Source organism: Tetrahymena thermophila (assembly GCF_000189635.1).
Source record: "Tetrahymena thermophila SB210 genomic scaffold scf_8254728, whole genome shotgun sequence".
Lineage (NCBI taxonomy): Eukaryota > Ciliophora > Oligohymenophorea > Hymenostomatida > Tetrahymenidae > Tetrahymena > Tetrahymena thermophila.
Window position 1 is genome coordinate 188,298 of NW_002476492.1, and position 18,471 is coordinate 206,768.

The 18,471-nt window shown below is 21.1% G+C and overlaps 3 protein-coding genes across 3 annotated transcripts; 2 read left to right on the top strand and 1 right to left on the bottom strand. All coding sequences in view use genetic code 6, as the record gives it.

Annotated features, from left to right (window-relative positions):
* Positions 1-532: 532 nt before the first annotated feature.
* On the bottom strand, positions 533-6,318 carry TTHERM_000835489 (kinase domain protein, putative; the record flags this gene model as incomplete). Its single annotated transcript, XM_012796469.1, has 17 exons — positions 533-620; positions 845-934; positions 1,217-1,306; positions 1,560-1,649; positions 1,911-2,000; positions 2,236-2,325; positions 2,601-2,690; positions 3,084-3,173; positions 3,435-3,524; positions 3,838-3,927; positions 4,220-4,309; positions 4,692-4,781; positions 5,060-5,149; positions 5,455-5,544; positions 5,836-5,925; positions 6,164-6,219; positions 6,280-6,318. The coding sequence occupies 17 exons, from the start codon at positions 6,316-6,318 to the stop codon at positions 533-535; spliced, it is 1,443 nt and encodes a 480-aa protein (XP_012651923.1).
* A 1,111-nt stretch (positions 6,319-7,429) lies between these two features.
* On the top strand, positions 7,430-8,176 carry TTHERM_00835490 (hypothetical protein; the record flags this gene model as incomplete). The annotated part of the gene is made up of 2 exons (XM_001031312.2): positions 7,430-7,562; positions 7,644-8,176. The coding sequence occupies 2 exons, from the start codon at positions 7,430-7,432 to the stop codon at positions 8,174-8,176; spliced, it is 666 nt and encodes a 221-aa protein (XP_001031312.2).
* A 1,405-nt stretch (positions 8,177-9,581) lies between these two features.
* Positions 9,582-18,084, top strand: TTHERM_00835520 (transmembrane protein, putative; the record flags this gene model as incomplete). The annotated part of the gene is made up of 6 exons (XM_001031315.2): positions 9,582-10,733; positions 11,525-12,377; positions 12,986-14,089; positions 14,141-16,027; positions 16,342-17,063; positions 17,368-18,084. 6 exons carry the CDS (start codon positions 9,582-9,584, stop codon positions 18,082-18,084), a joined length of 6,435 nt encoding a protein of 2,144 aa, XP_001031315.2.
* Between the last annotated feature and the right edge of the window lie 387 nt (positions 18,085-18,471).

Genomic DNA, 18,471 nt, shown 5'->3' on the forward strand with positions numbered 1-18,471 from the left:
TTAATTTACTTCTCATAAAGGTTTAATCAGTAATTTAAATTTTTATCTAGTTATAAATTAAATAAATAATCTAATTAATTGAACTATTGATGACATAAAAATGTATAATCTATTTATTAAAAATTTATTTAAAAAGGTATAAGTGTAATTATTTGTTGCATCTAACCTATATACCTAAAACATATGCTATCAAAAAAACTAATAGGATTAGAGAATAACTAGAGATAATACCGTATATATAAATTAGATTCCTTAATAATGGATATTAATATTATTTTAAGTAAAAGTAATGGTATATAAAAATTACTCTTTATATAAAATAAGTAAATTTCATTATTAAATTTTATTTGTTTGATAAGCTATTTATTAACTTACCAAAATATGATATTTATAAATATAAAAATATTAGTAAATCTATCTATATATCTATATTTTATGTTAGTTTAACATATTACATACCATTATAAAATAAAATATATTAAAGTATTTAAATATATTTTTATTTATTCCTCCTATTTCACCACAATTTTTATCAAATAGATTTTATTTTTAAGGCAACTAATCTTTTTTATTTGAGACACTTTACTTTCAATTATTAAGATTGATAGATTTTGTTTTTACTTTACATATAAAATAGAGTAAATTACTAAAAATAAAATAAATATAATAAAATTTTTAAATTATGCAAAAAAGCAAAACAAAATTTTGCTCAATAAAAAATAAAAAGAAAAATAAATCAAATAAAAAGCTATAAATAAATTAAAAGAGTTAGCTCTTTTGTTTGAAATTCATTTTTACATTCAAAAATATAGCTATCCAAAATAATTAATTAAACTATTTATACCTAAGATCAAGCCTTAAATTTGAAAGATTAGTGCACTTTCCTAAACCATAAACTAAGCCTTATGCACCATCATGACCAATTTAATTTTTACTTTTTAAATATTGATAAAAAACTTAGTTAATTTGAAGGAAAATATGAAGAAAAAAAATATGAAATATTAACAAATTAATGAATTAATTTATTAAGAATAAAAAAAGCTGAAAATTTAATTTAACAAAAAAATAAAGAAATAAATAAATAAATAAGCAGGATAAAAATAACAAAGATAATAAAAAGCTAATAAGTAATTTAAAAGAATTTAGTAATATATATTGTTTTAAATTAATTTTTATTAAAAAAATCACAATGATAAATAAAATAAACTATTTTTACGAAATGTGAAGAATCAAATTTGAAAGATTAATGCATTTTCCTAAACCAGAGCCTAAGCATTATGCGCCATTGTCACCAATTTAATTTCCACTTTTTAAACATTCAAGATAAAATATGAAATCAAAAGAAATGAAAGAATTAATTAATATTAAAAGTAAAAGTAAGTTGAAAATGAAGAAATGAGATAAATTAACAAAGAAAGAAAGAAATAAATAAAAATTAAGAAAAATAAATCAAATAAAAAGCTAAAAAATAAACTAAAAGAGTTAGTTAATTATATTGATTTAAATCCATTTATTTTTTCAAAAAATATCACAATTCAAAACAAATTGACTATTTTTACTATAGACGAAGCTTCAGAGTTGAGAAATAAGTGCACTTCCCTAAGCCAAAACCTAAGCCTTCTGCACCATTATCACCAATTTAATTCCTACTTTTTAAGCATTGAAGAAAAAATATATAAATTATAAGAAATGAAAGAATTAATAATAAAAGTAAAAGTTGAAAATGAAAAAATGAGTTAAATTAACTAACAAAGAAAAAAGAAATAAAAATGAAACAAAAACAGAATAAAAAAAAGTAAAATAATTTAAATTAAAAGCTAATAAATAAATTAAAGAGTTAGTTTTACTATTTTAAATTCATTTTAATATTCAAAAGTATCTCAATTCAAAAAAAAAATAATTATTTTTACGAAAAATCAAGGGTTAAATTTGACAGATTAGTCAAATTTCCTAAACCAGAACCTAAGCTTGATGAACCTTCATCACCAATTTAATTAGACCTTTTTAAATGTTGATAAAAAATATATTTTCATTAATAATAAAAGTAAAAGTTGAAAATGAAAATGAAAAAATGAGTTAAACTAATAAATAAATAAAAATGAAACATAAGAAGAATAAAAAAAGAAAAAGAATTTAAATAAAAAGCTAATAAATAAATTAAAGAGTAGTATATTGTTTTAAACTCATTTTTATATTCAAAAATATCACAATTCAGAACAAATAAACTGTTTTTACTCAAGATAAAGAGCCAAATTTGAGAGTTTAGTGCAATTTCCTAAACCAGAACCTAAGCTTGATGAACCTTCATCACAAATTTAATTAGAACTTTTTAAATATTGAAGAAAAAATATATTTAATTAGTTTTTTAGAAGGAAAAAATGAAGAAAAAATATGAAATAGTAAAAAATGAAAGATTTGCTAAATTAACAGATAGATAGAAAAACAAATAACAAATAAATTAGTAAATAAAAAAAAATAAAAAAAATAAAAATAAATTTAATAAAAAGCTAATAAATGAATATAAAGAGTTTGTTTTTTTGTTTTAAATTCATTTTTATATTCAAAAATATTATAACCCAAAATAAATAAACTGTTTTTACGAAAGATTGAGTTTTAAATTTGAGAGATTAGTGCTTTTTCCTAAACCAGAGATTAAGCCTGATACACCAATTGCACCAATTTAATTAGACCTTTTAAAATATTGAAGAAAAATATATGTCAATTAGTTAATTAGAAATGAAAAAAAAATATGAATTTATTAATTAATAATAAAAGAAAAATTGATAATGAAGAAATAAGTTAAAATAACTAAAAAACAAAGAGATAAAAAAAACTAAAGCAGAATAAAAAAAGGAAAAATAAATCAAATAAAAACGAATTAACGAATAAAAAATTAAAAGAGTTAGGTAGGTAGTTATTATCTGAGTCTAGATATAATTCATAATAAAAAAATAGACCACTTTTTTAGGATCGGGACAATTCAGACTCAGGTAGCAACTAACTACCTCCCTTTAGTTATATTTTTTTTAATTTATTTTTATATTCAAAAATATCACAATCCTAAGAAAATAAACTGTTTTTACATCAGACAAAGTGTTAAATTTGAGAGATTAACGCACTTTCCTAAACCAGAACCTAAGTCTGATGTACCATTTGCACCGATTTAATTTCCACTTTTTAAATATTGAAGAAAGAATATATAATTAAAAAGAAGAAAAAAAATGAAGAAAATATGAAATAGTAAGAATGAAAGAATTAATTAATTAATTGATAATAAAAGCATAAGCTGAAAATAAAAAAATACGTTAAATTAACAAGCAATTAAATAAATAAAAAAAACACAGTCATAATAAAAAAATAGAAAGATATATCAAATCAAAAGCTAATAAATAAAAAAAGAACATCACAATTCAAAACAAATAAACTGTTTTTACTCTAGAATAAGTGTCAAATTTTGGAGATTAGTGCATTTTCCTAAACTAGAACCTAAGCCTGACCCACCAATTGCACCAATTTAATTATACCTTTTTAAATATTGATGAAAACATATATAATTAATTAGTTACTAAAAAGAAAAAATTGAAGAAAAAATATGAAATAGTAAGAACTATATTAATTGATAAAAGTAAAAGTTGAAAATGAGAAGATGAGTTAAGTTAACTAACAAACAAACAAAATAATAAAGAAAACAAATACCCAAGCTTAGTAAAAAAAAAAAAAATCAATGAAAAAGGTAATAAATGAATTAAAAGATTCAGTTAATTCTGTTTTCAATTCATTTATAAAATATATAAAATAAATATCACACACAATCCAAAAAAAATAAATTTTTTTTACCTTAGATCAAGTGTCAAATTGAAGAGATTAGTGAACTTTTCTAAATCGCAACCTAAGCCTGATGCACCTATATCGCCAATTTTATTTCCACTTTTTAAATGTTGAAGTAAAGATATAAAATTAGTTAGTAAGGAAGGAAAAAATGAGGAAAATAATTAAATAATAAGAAATTAATTAATTCAAAATTAAAGTAAAAGCTGAAAATGAAACAATTAGTAAAATTAACAAAAATATAAAACATATTTTTAAAAAAATAAAAGCGGAATAAAAAAAAAAATTAAATCAAATAAAAATCAAATATTTAAATTTAAAGAGATATTTATATATTTTTTAATTTATTTTTATATTAAAAATATAGCAATCCAAAACAAATAAACTTTACAAAAGATCAAGTTAAAAATTTGAGAGATTAGCGCACTTTACTAAAGCAGAACCTAAGCCTTATACACCTTCATCACCAATTGAATTCCAACTTTTTAAATATTAAACAAAAATATATAGTTATTAATAGAAGTAAAAATATGAAATAATAAAAAATTAAAAATAAAAGTAAAAGTTGAAAATGAAAATGAAAAAATGAGGTAAATTAACAAACAAAAAAAAGTTCAATATTGAGTAAGAATATTTAGTTAATTAGTTAGTTAGAAGGAAAAAATATGAAATAATAAGAAATTAATTCATAAAATAAAGTTAAAAATGAAAAAATGAGTTAAATTAACAAATAATGAAATAAATTAAAAAAAACACAAGCTGAATAAAAAAAATAAAAAGTTAATAAATAAATTTAAAGAATTAATCATATTGTTTTAAATTCATTTTTATATTCATAATCAAAGCATATAAACTATTTTTACCTAAGATCAAGTGTCAAATTTGAGAGGTTAGTGCATTTTCCTAAGCCAAAACCTAAGCCTTATGCACCTTCAAAACCAATTTAATTCGAACTTTTAAAAAAAGATTATATAGTTAATTAGTGAGTTAGAAGGAAAAAATTAAGAATATGAAATTATTTGAAAAGAATTAATAAATTTATAATAAAAATAAAAGTTGATAACAGAGAAAATGACAATTAATTTAACAAAGAAATAAATAAATAAAAATACTCAAACAGAAAATAAAAAAAATAAACCAAATAATAACTAATAAATATATAAATTAGTTAGTTAAAATTAATTTTAATATTCAAAAATATCACAATCCAAAACAAATAAATTGTTTTTACCTTAAAAGAAGATCCAAACTTGAAAGATTAGTGCAATTTCCTAAACCAAAACCTAAGCCTTATGCTCCAATTAAACCAAATTAATTGTACCTTTTTAAATTAAATATTGAAGAAAAAGTAAAAAGTTAATAAGTTAGTTAGAAGAAAAAATGTATAAAAAATAAATGAAAGAATAGTTAAATGAATTAATTCATAATAAAAGTAAAGTTGAAAATGAAAAAATAAGTTAAATTAACAAATAAGCAGACAAATAAATAAACACAAGTTGAATAGAAGAAAAAAAATAAACCAAATAAAATACTAATAAATAAATTAAAATAGTTAGTTAAATTTTGTTTAAAATGAACTTTTATATTCAAAAATATCATAATCCAACACAAATAAACTATTTTTACTCAAGATTAAGTGCTAAATTTTAGAGATTCTTGCACTTTCCTAAACAAGAACCTAAGTCTGATACATTTTTATCACCAATTTTATTGTAGCTTTTTAAATATTGAAGAAAAAATATATTGTAAAATAGTAAGTTAGAAGGAATAAGATATTAATTAAGTAATAATGAAAGAAAAAGCTGAGAAGGAAAAAATGAGTTAAATTAATAAACAAGCAAACGAATATAAAAAAACACACTAGCAGAATATTAAAAAAAGAAAAATAAATCAAACAAAAGGTTAATAAATAAATAAATAATTTAAAATAGCTAGTTATATTTTTTTAAATTAACTTTTATATTAAAAAATATAACAATCCTAAACAAATAAATCGTTTGTTTTTACCTTAGATCAAGAGCCAAATTTGAGAGATTAGTGCACTATTCTAAACCAAGACCTAAGTTTTAAACACCATCGTCACCAATTTAATTTCCACTTTTTATATTTTAAGAAAAATATGTTGTTAATTAGCTTGTTGTAAAGAAAAAATGAAGAGAAAATATAAATAATTAATAATTAAAATAAAAATTGAATGAAAATTAAGTTAAAAAAATTTTAAAAAATATTTGTTTTAATAAAATTGAATGAATTTAGATAGATGAGGATTTCAATTAGAAAAATAATAGAGTAGCTCATAGGAAAAAAAAAAAAATAAATAATAAATAAAATATACCAATTTTATAGAGCAATATGGAGAACCTAAAACTATTAAAGTGAAGAGTTTAAAAACTTATTTTATTAATAATATAAATTTAAATAATATTAATAAAGAAATAAATAAATAATTACTTGTTTTATATTATTAAAATATTTTTTCTCTTATATCATTTATTTTATTATATTTTCAAAAATATTGAAATGGAAATTTAATTAATTATTAATGTATTTATTTATTTATTAATAAATTATTTACTTTTTTATCAAATTAATTTGGATTAAAAAAACAAATGAATGAATTTTAATAATTAATTATCAAATATAAATTTATAAATAGCTTTTTTGTCAAATTAATTTGGATAAAAAGAAGAATTAAAATTAACAACTTTCAAAAACTCATTTATAAATTTTCTTTAAGGAAAGCATGTTTTAAATATTGCTAATACATTTTTATTTAAAAATTTAATGCTAAGTAGTCAGTCAGTCATGTAAGTTTTCTTGCTTTTTTATTTTTATTTATCAGAATTTAATTGATCGATATAAATATGATTTTATTAAAAAAAAGTTCAATTTAATTTGTATGCAAAATACATTTTTTACTTTAATTAATCTTTGTTAATATTTATTTTTTTAATTTTTATTTAATATTTCCTCATAATTTAATATTTTTTATTTAAAATTTATTTTTAAAAATTTTTAGTCATGCTTGAATAAATGTAGAAATTTTATAAAAATTAGAATTTTATGAATTAAAGGGAGTATGTATCTTCAGCTAATTTCCTTATTATTATGATTAGAATGCAAAGCTAATTTTATACTATTTAGATTCTTACCAAATATTAAAATATTTGTTTCTTAGTAGCTTTCATTTTGTATTATTTAAAATAATTTTCTTCGGCTTTACATCTTTTATATTTTATTTTGAAATATTTTATGAGAAAAATTATGCATAATAAAATAAATCTAATTATAATGTTTGGCAGGCAGAATTGTATTATTTTAATCGCCCATTCATTATTTTTATATGAAATTTTACTACTTGATTTATTTGTTGTTTGATAGAAATAAATAAATAAACAAATAATCTAGTGAAACTATGAATTAATCTGCTTAAATTTTGATATCATTTAATTTCTTAGAAAAATCTTTGGTATAATTAATATCTTTATTTGAAAAGATTTTTAAAATACAGCAAGTAAGCAAAAGGTGAAAGAAAGAAAGCAAACCAAAATAATAAACAAAGAAAGGATATAAGCAAAAGAAGAATAAGGAAATAAAGGAGATGGATTTATCTAAATTAGAAAAATATTTTATTAATGATAAGTTTAAAGTAATTAGCGAAGATGTGACATATTTCTTTTAAAATTATAAACCAACAACTCCTACTCAAGATTCAAAGATTAATGAATAAACAGGTAATCAATTTTTTTTCTAGAATCTTTTGGTAAATGGAAAATGACTTTTGAGGAGTAACACTTTAAAATAATAAAAAATAGGTTAAATGTTAAAATTAAGCGTTGCAGGAGTTTGCTTGGGATTTGCATTAAGTTTAAGTTTGAGAAGATATCTTCCAAATTAGTTTGGTGAGATATCTTTCAAGAGAATGATTTTAGATACTACCATGGTTATGGGTGGTTATGTTTATTTTAGCAAAATGGCAACATACTAAGTCTATTAAAATTTAACTCCATTAAGAAAGGAACTAGTTGATGAATGCGATTAGGATTATTTAAAGCATTTGTTACGCATGAAGCAGTTTTACCCTTAAATTTATACTCATAACAGTGATCTTTTTAAAGACATCTATACAAATCAAGAACTCAAAGAATGGGTTAATAAAAATGAATCTATAGCTATCATATTTGGTTTACAGCCCTATCATTTTGATGGTGTTGCTGATTAACTCCAGTAATAACTCTAAGCAAATACAAATTTATAAAATAATTAGTAAGAAACCAATTAATAATAAAATTAAGATAATGTCTACTCTTTTAATTTCAATGAAGAAAATAAAAAAAGCAGTAATTGAGTGTATTTATTTTTTATAAAAACAATTTCATTTAGTTTTGCATGTATTAATTAGCAAAGAATAAATAAGTAATTGCTCTATAAAACATCTTTGTTTCATATTTTTCTTATTTTGTTAAATAACAAACAAGCAACACCAATTATTTTTGAGGAATACATTATCCTAATAGCAGCTAATGGCATTGTTTTTATTTTTTTAGTGATGAGTTAATCTTTACTTTGTAATTAAAATAAATAAATTAAATAGCAAATTTAGAGTTTATTAAAACTTGATTACTTAAAGGAATCTTTGAAAAAATATTCTATGATTATGCTCTATATTTAAATACCTCTAAAACATTTAATTAATTATAAATATTTTATTAAGCTAGCTATAAAAACACCTCAAATTAAATTAATTTATTTTTAATATTTTCATTCTTTTACATCAATAAATTCAATAAATGAGGAATTTAATAAATTGAATTAATTTTACTTTATTTAAATAAAACATTAAAAAATCTACAATTTAAAATTATTTTTCATATCAAATAGTTAAAACACTCTTTTAAATATTTTTAGAAGCTCCTTTTAAAATTAAATTGTTTTTTTAAATTCTTAAAAGTTTGATTTTTAAAGTTAAATTTCATCTATTTTTCTTTTCTAAGGTAATACTTTTTAATTTTAATTTACAATTTCTACTTACTTTTTTTAATTTGCTTAATTAGCTGAATTCGGTAACTAAATTATATATTTTAAATTTTTCTTAAGATGTTAAAAGAGAAGATAAAATCATTAGGAACTATTTTAATTTGAGTATAAACCATATTAAGATGTTTTCTTTTCAAAAAAAAGAAACTGATGCTATAATAACTTATTTTTAATAAATATATTATGTATAAAGTATTTATAAATTTATGATAGCTTTTCCTTTAAAAAGTGTAATTTTTAGTAGTGCTAAAAGCTCAGAAGATTAATTTAAAGAAATTTTGTATTACCTATGAAAAAATATATTGAAAGATAAATTAAAATGTTGCGATTAGGATTTAAATCATAATGATTCTGATTCAAAATTTATTTAATTACCAAAATTAATTACAAGCGTGAAGCTTTATTTAATTTGCGAGTGTAGTTTGCTTAAAATAATCCAGTAGAAAAATTAAAGATTTTTATAAAAGAAAGGAAATAAATATTCAAATTCTTTAATTTGAAATTTCAATGTGATCGTTTAAAGCTCACTAAATTTTGTTTAATTTAATTTTTAAACGAAAGGAGTAAATTCAGTTTAATATTTTTGAAATGGATTAAGTGTATTTTGCTATCAAAAGTATTTATTTATTTATGAATAAGAGTTAAATGTAATTTAGGATTTAGTTGCTAGCTATAAATTGCTACTGAATTAAGAATTAATTATCAAAAGCGAATACATGATACGCTTTGATTAATAGTTGGTTGCTCATTATATTAATTATATTGTAAGCAAAAAAAAAGGTAAATTCAATATTTAATAAAAAAAATAATCTTTTAATAAAGCAAAAATCACTTAATTCATTTAGTTTTTATAGCGAATGTCAAATTAAAGAAAAGCATTAAAAGGAACAGTTTAATATTAAGGAGGAATATAATAGGAGGACCAATGGAATTAGCTAAGAAATTTAAAAATAAGAACATTTTACAATCCTAGTAGAGACCACCTATTATAAAGAAGCTCAAAAGTCTTTTATTTTGTTAATTACTTTGAGAAACAGCTCACGCGACCCAAATTCTACTATCACTTTTTAATCATTATTTTTTTCTTGCAGCTGATTGGATCTGTTTCTTCTAGCCAAGTTCAAATTCAAGATAAACTTTTGTACTATTTTTTAAAGACTTGTGAGTACACTCGAGTGTCTCCGCTTTTAAAAGATTTTTTGCAAATTCAGCAAGAAGCACAAGGCATTTTAATAAATTCATTGATAATTTTTCTAGAAGTAGTCTTTCTTATCACCTTTTATATTTTAGGAAGATCAACTACAAATCTTAGTGATAAAAAATTCAAAAAAAGATTGCTTTTAATGGGTTATACAACATTTTTCTTGGAAATGCAGAGATGGATTCTATTTAATATTTAAGCCGATATTACAGCAAGTATGATGTTCTGTGTTTAAGGCTAGTAAAACTTAGAAAAAAGGTGCTAAAACAATATACAATATTCAGATGATTCTTTAAGATATATATTAATAGTAATTAACATAGTACTAGGTGTTTTTCTATCAGTAATAAATAGTATAATTCATTCTATAGCACAATTTATCCCTATTAATGGGCTAAGAAGTCAGTTTACTAATTTAAAGCTATTTGATTATTCATTCATTTTAATTATTCATATACTGAGTTACTTGGATAGTTAGCTTTCTCTCTTTGCTTTTGAGATACTTGCTGTGTTTTACTTCATTTAATACTTCTTTTCCTATCCTCTTTACACTAAAAACATCTCTTATGTATATGCAGTCTCCCTTAACTTTTTCTTTGCAGCCACAATCCTCTTTCATATCAGATACTATAAAAATTTAAGTGATTCCAACTTCCTTTACTTATTTGTAATTTTTTGCTTTTTTAACAAGTGAAATTATTTATTTTGTTTAGCAAATTTAACCTTTTTAGAGCCAAATAAGAGAAAGACAATAAATAGATTTCATTTTAAAAATTAATTCTACCAGCAATTAAGCATTAAATAAATATATCTTGACACTAATTATTGATTATTTATCAATTTACTATGAAATTACATAGTATTTATTCTTTAATCAAGAGATCAAAATTAAAAATTTGAAAAAATTCTATCAAGTATTTGAAAAATTAGAAAATTCAAAATTATTATTAATTAATATAAAGTAATTCCAATACAACATTTTGTTTTTCACTTAAAATGAAACAAAAATTTAATAATATTTTTATGACAAACCAATCATATATCTGCTAAAAATAATGAAATAATTGAATATTAAAGATTCATTTAATTTGGTAATATTCTTAGATGTAATTAACAGATAAATAATCTCTAAACATTTTTCTAAGCAAGAAATTAATTTGTAATTATAAAAAAAATATTGATAGCTTACTTTAATTCATCATTTGATGGGCACCCTTTATCGATTGTAAATATTTAAAAAAATAGAGATGAAAAATAAAAATGAAATGCTGATTAAAGAATTAATAAAATACGAAAAAAATAGAATATACATTAAATATTCAATAAAAAATATTTGATAATATTAAAATATTTCTTTTTAATCATAGAAAAATTATTATTTTAGTATTATTTTTAAATCGAATTATTATTTATAAAATAAATTGAAATATTTAAAATAATGCTTTATTTATTATTAAGTTGGTTTTAGGAAGTTTTATGGCAGGAGTTTTAGCTTAGTGGGAGAGAATGTAGTTGTTTAAAACAAGAATGTTTGATTTTTCTATTTTTAGAGAAAAACCATAAGAGACAGTTAATGCTTTGTAAGAGGTAGTACACTTACTAATGGAGAAAACTTATTAAAATTAAATGACTTTATTGGGGATTTTCGAAGTTCACTAAAGAGAATGCGTAGATAACTTTTGTCCTTGTTAATATTAAATGATATTAAATGAAGATTTTGATGTGCACAAGCAAGTTAACAATGGTAGTCTTGTGCCGATTAATGGATTTGGAAAGAAATCTGATTTAGAGTAATTCAAAACTACAAGAAAAAATATTTATAGAGATTAAGAAGATATAGAAGAATATGATAATATTCAAAGAATTAAAAACATGTCTCCAACTGATGGCAAGAGTCTGCGCTAAACCTTAAGAAAATCTATTATGACAGCCACTCCAAAGCAAGCACAATTTTCAAAAGGAACCAAAACCCAATTATTCACTGAAATGGTAAACTTTTAGAATAATGAGCTCAAAAATAAATAGCAAAGTTCTACTACAAAGTCTTCAAAAACGTCTACCACAAACTAATCCAATACAAAAAGTAGGAGAAAGTCAGCAGTAAAGCAAAGAACAATTAAAGGTAGCTATAAATTGGCAAAAATAAACTTTTCAGTGCTTTAATAGGACTTTTTAAGCTTTAAGAAATGGACGCTAACATTCGTTGACTACCAATACGAGTAGCTCCTCAGATATCTTTATACTTCTAGAAACTATTAACTTTTAATAGGCCTAGGCATACGATACATTTATTTTGAAATAGAAATCAAAGGTAATTAAGTATAATTATTTTAGTTTATTCATTCAATTTAAATATTTTCTTTTCAAATCTGTATGATTAAAATATTTTCTTTAATTAATTCTAATTTTTTATTTCTAAATAAATACATTTTTTTTACTTAAATAATAATTCTAACTATTTTATTACTTTAACTAAATAATTGTTCTAACTATTTAATTAGTGATTAAATTTTTTCTTAGTTTGGTTTTAATATTTTTATATATAATTTATTGATCTTTATAAATTATTTTAAGCATAAAAAATTATGAATTAGATTTAATTTCAATAATTTAGTATTAATATTTTTTTAGTTTATCTTATAAATTACTATCAGCATAAATTAGAATTAGATTCATTTTCAATAATTTGGTGTTAATGATTTTACAGTTTATTTATTTTATAATTTACTATAAACATAAATTATTAATTAGATACACTTTCAAGTTAATTGATAAAATATTTTTGTATTAATTTATTCAAAATTAAATATTAAAATTTATTTTTTTACCATTTTAATTGAAAAATTCTTTTATTTCTAGAAAATCTTTTTAAATTGATTTTTTCTTAAATATAAATTTTACAAAATTTTTTTTTAATAGCAAATTTTATTAAAGCTCTTTATTTTGTAAGAAAATGGGCTTTCCATATTGATTAAAAACCTTACTACTTTAGAGTAGTTGAAAAATCGTTATCGGATTTGATTGAAAATGAAATCAAAAATAAAGATAAAGCTTTAAAATACTCTATAAGGAAGAAAGATAATTTAGAAGCTAAAGCTTATGAAAATTTTGAATCTTATGTAGTGATAGAGGAGATAAAAAAATTTTTTAATTAAAGATTACAGGAGATGATTAAGTTGAAACAATTTTACTTTGAGAAACTCATTTAAGGGTTTTCTTCTTTAAATGACCTTTATGCAGAATAGAAAAATATAATTAAAAAAGGCATGGTTTTCAAAAGTAAAGTAGAAGCATTTTATTCATATCACCAAAATTCTCCACATTTAAGCAAATTGCTCACTATATTTTATGCAGTGCTTTTTCAAGATTTAAAGAAAGCTTTGTTTTTAGAAGATAAGTTAAAAGATTCTCTAAAAAAAGTGGATTATTACAGTTCTTGGTACACAATATCTGGATTAGAAATTTTATAAGGCAACGTTGCAACAGTTATTGCACATTTTAGAACTAAAGTTGGTAAAATACTCAAATATTCAGCTAGTGCTCCTATGTTTTTCGGGTATAAAAAATTAGAGTTCGACTCTCTTTAAAGTGTGAATGATGTTATGCCTTAGATAATAGGAGAAAAGCATGATCTTTTCTTAGAAAGGTTTATTGATTAAGGTTAGTCAAAAATTCTAAGATAATACAGATAAACTCTTGCTAAAAATAAGAAAGGATTTATCTTTCCAATTAAATTATACATTAATTATTTTTTTGAGCTGCATAATGACTTTATCTTTAGTTCTCTAATTGTTAGAAAGCAATCTAATTCACAGTATTTGTTTATCAATCAGCATGGATTCATTGATAGCTTTTCCTAAAATTTTTATGAATTTTGTCAGATTATATGTCCTTAAGTCACAGTACAATAACTCATACACTCTAATATTTACCTCTTCATTGAAGACTTAGACACTCATTTAAGAGAATGCTAACAGAAGAGCAAAATCAGCAATTTAAAATGCGTCCTAAAACTGAATTCTCGTAATTTAATTTTTTTTTTAATTAATATTTATTTATTTAAATTGAATCAAGGCATGAATGAAATGATCATCAAATTTAAGAATTATTGGAGAAAAGATAAACACTATAATAGACTAATGTATCATATAATAAGAGTTCAAGAAGAATACGAAGATGAATTTGAAGAAGAAGAAAATGAAGATATTTATCAGTTTGATATAAAGGCAAATTTAATATTAAATTAATTCTCTTTGATCAGTGGTGAATAGTTGATTTTATACATTCTTGAAATTATTAGCATCATACCAATTAAGAGTGATAATGGATCGATGTAGAAAAGCAACACTTAGTTTTCTTGTTATTCATAAAAAATGTAGAATTAGGTTACTTCAAATGCTTTTATTCCTTCAATGACTGCTTTAATAAATAATAAACCTTCTTCAGATCAGTGCAAAAGTGAAAAAGAAGCTTCTAAATAAATAAATTTCTAAGAAGATAAAAAGCAAGCACAACAAGATACTCATTCAACTAAAATAACATCAAACCCAATTAACTCTCATGATAGATTAGACTATGAAGAACTCATAAACATTCAATCAAAGAATTATATAAACTCGCAAAAATCATTGAAATCTCTTGATGAAAATAATAAACATATTATTTCATAATTAGATGAAATGGATCAAGACCTTATTTTTATGAATGACAGCTTTTAGCATAAAACAAATGTTGTTCCAAAACTCAACGATAACAATAATTTAAGATTTATTTCAAGAGTGAACGATTCATATAAGATAGTTGAAAATGATTGGTTAGGTGGAGGATAAAATTAAAAAAATAACAACATTGAATAAAAATTAGGATATATTCCAATTACAATATCATAAAAGAATATTTAAAGCATTAACAGTCAACATACTTAAAATAATTTAACAACACATGGAGATTTAGAGTAAATTAATTTAACTCATATGGTTTCTCCAAGAGGAAGTTTAATTGATCACTCTTTAGCTTAAATTAATAACTAACAAGAAAAAATATTTCACGCTTTATCAAACAATAACTTATCAATAAACGATAGTCATATTATGGAAATAGAAAATATAAACTGCAAGAGTTTATCTCAGTTAAATGACTACAATAATTAGAGAGCACTTGAGTTTAACTAATCTCGCATTATAAATCTAAATAAAGTACCAGTTGAAATGTCTTCTTCAGACAGCAATTCCAATATTGATCAAATAGACGAAGTCGCCAACTCTGAAAGTTCAAGCTCTAAAAACAAAAAAATAGCAAATAAAAACTATAATATCCAATTTAATAATTAAAGCTATTGGAAAAGCAAATCATCTAAATAAATTGATATTTTTCAAATTGAAAATTAACAAACTTTTATTCAGAAAGAAGAAAAAAATTCCTAATTCACTAAAGGAACAATCATCACAAATAAGGACAGCAAAGTTTCTAAAAGATCAAGCAAAAAAGAGATTATTATGAAAATTTAACAAATGACTGAAAAAAATAACGCAATAAACATAGAATGCACTCTTTCTGATGAAAATGATGAAGAAGATGAAGAAGCTATCAATTATTTAATGAAAAATGGTAAAAAAAATAATAACGAATAAGATGAAAATTTCAGCATAAGAAGTGAAGGTAAAAAAGAAGAAACCGAAACTGTCTCAGAAAAATCTAGTCACCTTTCTGAAGTTGCAAAAAAAATTGAAAATATTCGCAGAATAGTTTACACAAATAAAAAGCCTAAATTTATAGCACTAGTTAAAGTCATCTTCTTATTCATTATCTGTCTTCATATTTTCGCAACAATCGGCTCTTAAATTTTCTCCAACAACTATGTGAAAAAAATTATAGACGATTCTACTCTTTATGAAATACAAGAATCTACTTCCTTATCCTTTTCTTAGTCTATTTCGTCAGTATTTGGTCTTCAAAACGATCGTAATTATTTATAAAATTATCATATTTATTATTTGAAAATTTTAAATTAGATTTAATCTTTTTTAATTCCCAATCAAATAAAAAACCAATTAAAATTAAATACCGTAAATCCTCATTAATTCTCACCAACCCTCCTCCCCAAACGTACTATATGGTAATCATCAAAATTATAAATATTCACAAAATATGGTGAAAATTTATGCTGCTGAGAATTTATGAGGATTTACGGTAATTTATTTTTTTTTATAGGAAAAATAATGTTTTTAATATTCTTTATTTATTTTTATTTAAAATAAAATTAAATTTTATAATAGCAAATAATTAGAGCTTCTACTAATTCAACTTGAATTTAAGCTATTCTAAATTATAATCAATCATTAACTAATTATTGAATAACTATATTGATGAATATGAGAGTTTGAATGTGATCATAAACTCTTAATATGGTCTATAGAACTCTATTTCTAATAAATTGGAGAACTTTCTTTCTGATATATTTTAGGCAACATCTCAAAATAATTTTGTTGGTATACAAACTTCTGCTAATAGCATTTTTTAAATTAGTTAGATTATGGAAAGTCTAAGCCAAAAAATTTAAGAATCAATTGATAGCACATTTTAGATGATTAAAAAAATGAATTTAATAATAATGATATTGGTGGTGGTTCTCATATTTTTGTCAATTTTGATTTTGATAAAAATAAATTTAAGATTTAGAGACATTGTGAAGTAATATCTTTACATCAGCACAAGAATAAGTTAAAACGAAGCAGAATAAGAATATATTAAGCTTTCAAATATAATTAATTTTCTAGAGTAAAATGAAGATTAATATGTTAAATTTAATCTTCAGCATTCCCATATTTTTAATTCAAAGCAAATAACTAATATTAGACCTTTGACATTTTAAAAACAAGAAAAACATAAACACACTTAAGTACTTTACAATAGCATTAATAACTAGAACTTAGTTTTTATCAAAATGATTTTTTTTACAATTTTAGCCGCCTCAATGAGTGTTACTCTTCAAGCAGTGGTAAAAATTTAATATTTTAAATTAAATCATTTTTCAAGTTTCATATTAATAAAACTAAAAAATATTTTAATTAATTTTTATTTCATTACTGTCAGTTTTCCTTAATTAAGGCTTTTTTATACCAAAGCCTCTTATTAAAATTTTTTAAGTTTTAATAAAAATTAATGAATTGAGCCTTATTAATTATGGCTCTTAATTAAAGAAATTATTCAGTAATAAAAAATATATTGAGATATGATATTAACTTGAAGATTTTCAGTATTGATTGATTGATTAAAATATTAATTTATTTATAAAATAATAGATATTTATAGTAACAAAGAACCAGCTTAATAGTCTTGTAGAGCCTTTAGACTAATACAAAGAATACTCGCAAAAAATATCATAGCTAACTTGTCTAAATACAGCTCATCAACTAATAAGTTATTAACCTGAGTTAGATCCTTTAAAGCTTTCTAATCAGTTTGTTAACAATAATATTAAATAGATTAGTTCTTATTATCTAGAAAATTTTCAGATTATACCTATAAAAGGATAACAATATTATTATTCAGATTAAATTTAATAACTTAACTAAGCAAACAGCTGTTTAATCCTTGATTCTTCTCCTCAATTATATAAAGAATGTAATACTATAAATCAGGGAATATTTATTGAAGGTTTGTTAAGAGTTTTAAGGAAGGTGTTTTAATTTTACTCAGATACTCCTGCCCAAAACGACCCAGCTACGTTTGAATATATTAGGATCAGTATGCTTTTATTAGATATTCTTGATTTGTCATAGAAATATTTCTAGAAATCAATTGAACTTATTGAATCTGATGAAAAGATCTAAAAGTTTATCTTAATAATAATTGGAAATATCTTTATTATTATTGTTTACATGATACTTTCTATTTATTTAATCAGAAAAATGAATTAAAATATAGAACTAGTAAAGTATTCTATAAGCTTTATTCCTAATAAAAGACTTATTGAAGATAACTCAACCATTCAACTAATTAAGGCAATTCAGAATTGAAAATAAAGCTTTTTATGAGCTAATTTAACACATTAAAAGCATTCAATCTACTATTACATTACTTAGTAAACTAAAATGAATTTTTGTCTAATTTTACTTCAAATACTAAAATTTTAAATAATCAAAATTGTTAAATAAAAAACAAACATTGAATAAATTATTATTAAAATCTAATAATGTTAATATATAAAACAAACAAATCTTCTTACTAAAATGTAAATATTTATTTATTTTAATACAATAAATAGTTTTTTAATATATATTTTTTTGTTAATTAAATTAAAAATTATAAAATCTATTAGATGAGCATTTAAAATAGTAATTAAGGCTTTAGTAATCAACAAATATTTTAATCAATTTTAATCTAAAAATAATTTAAAGAAACAA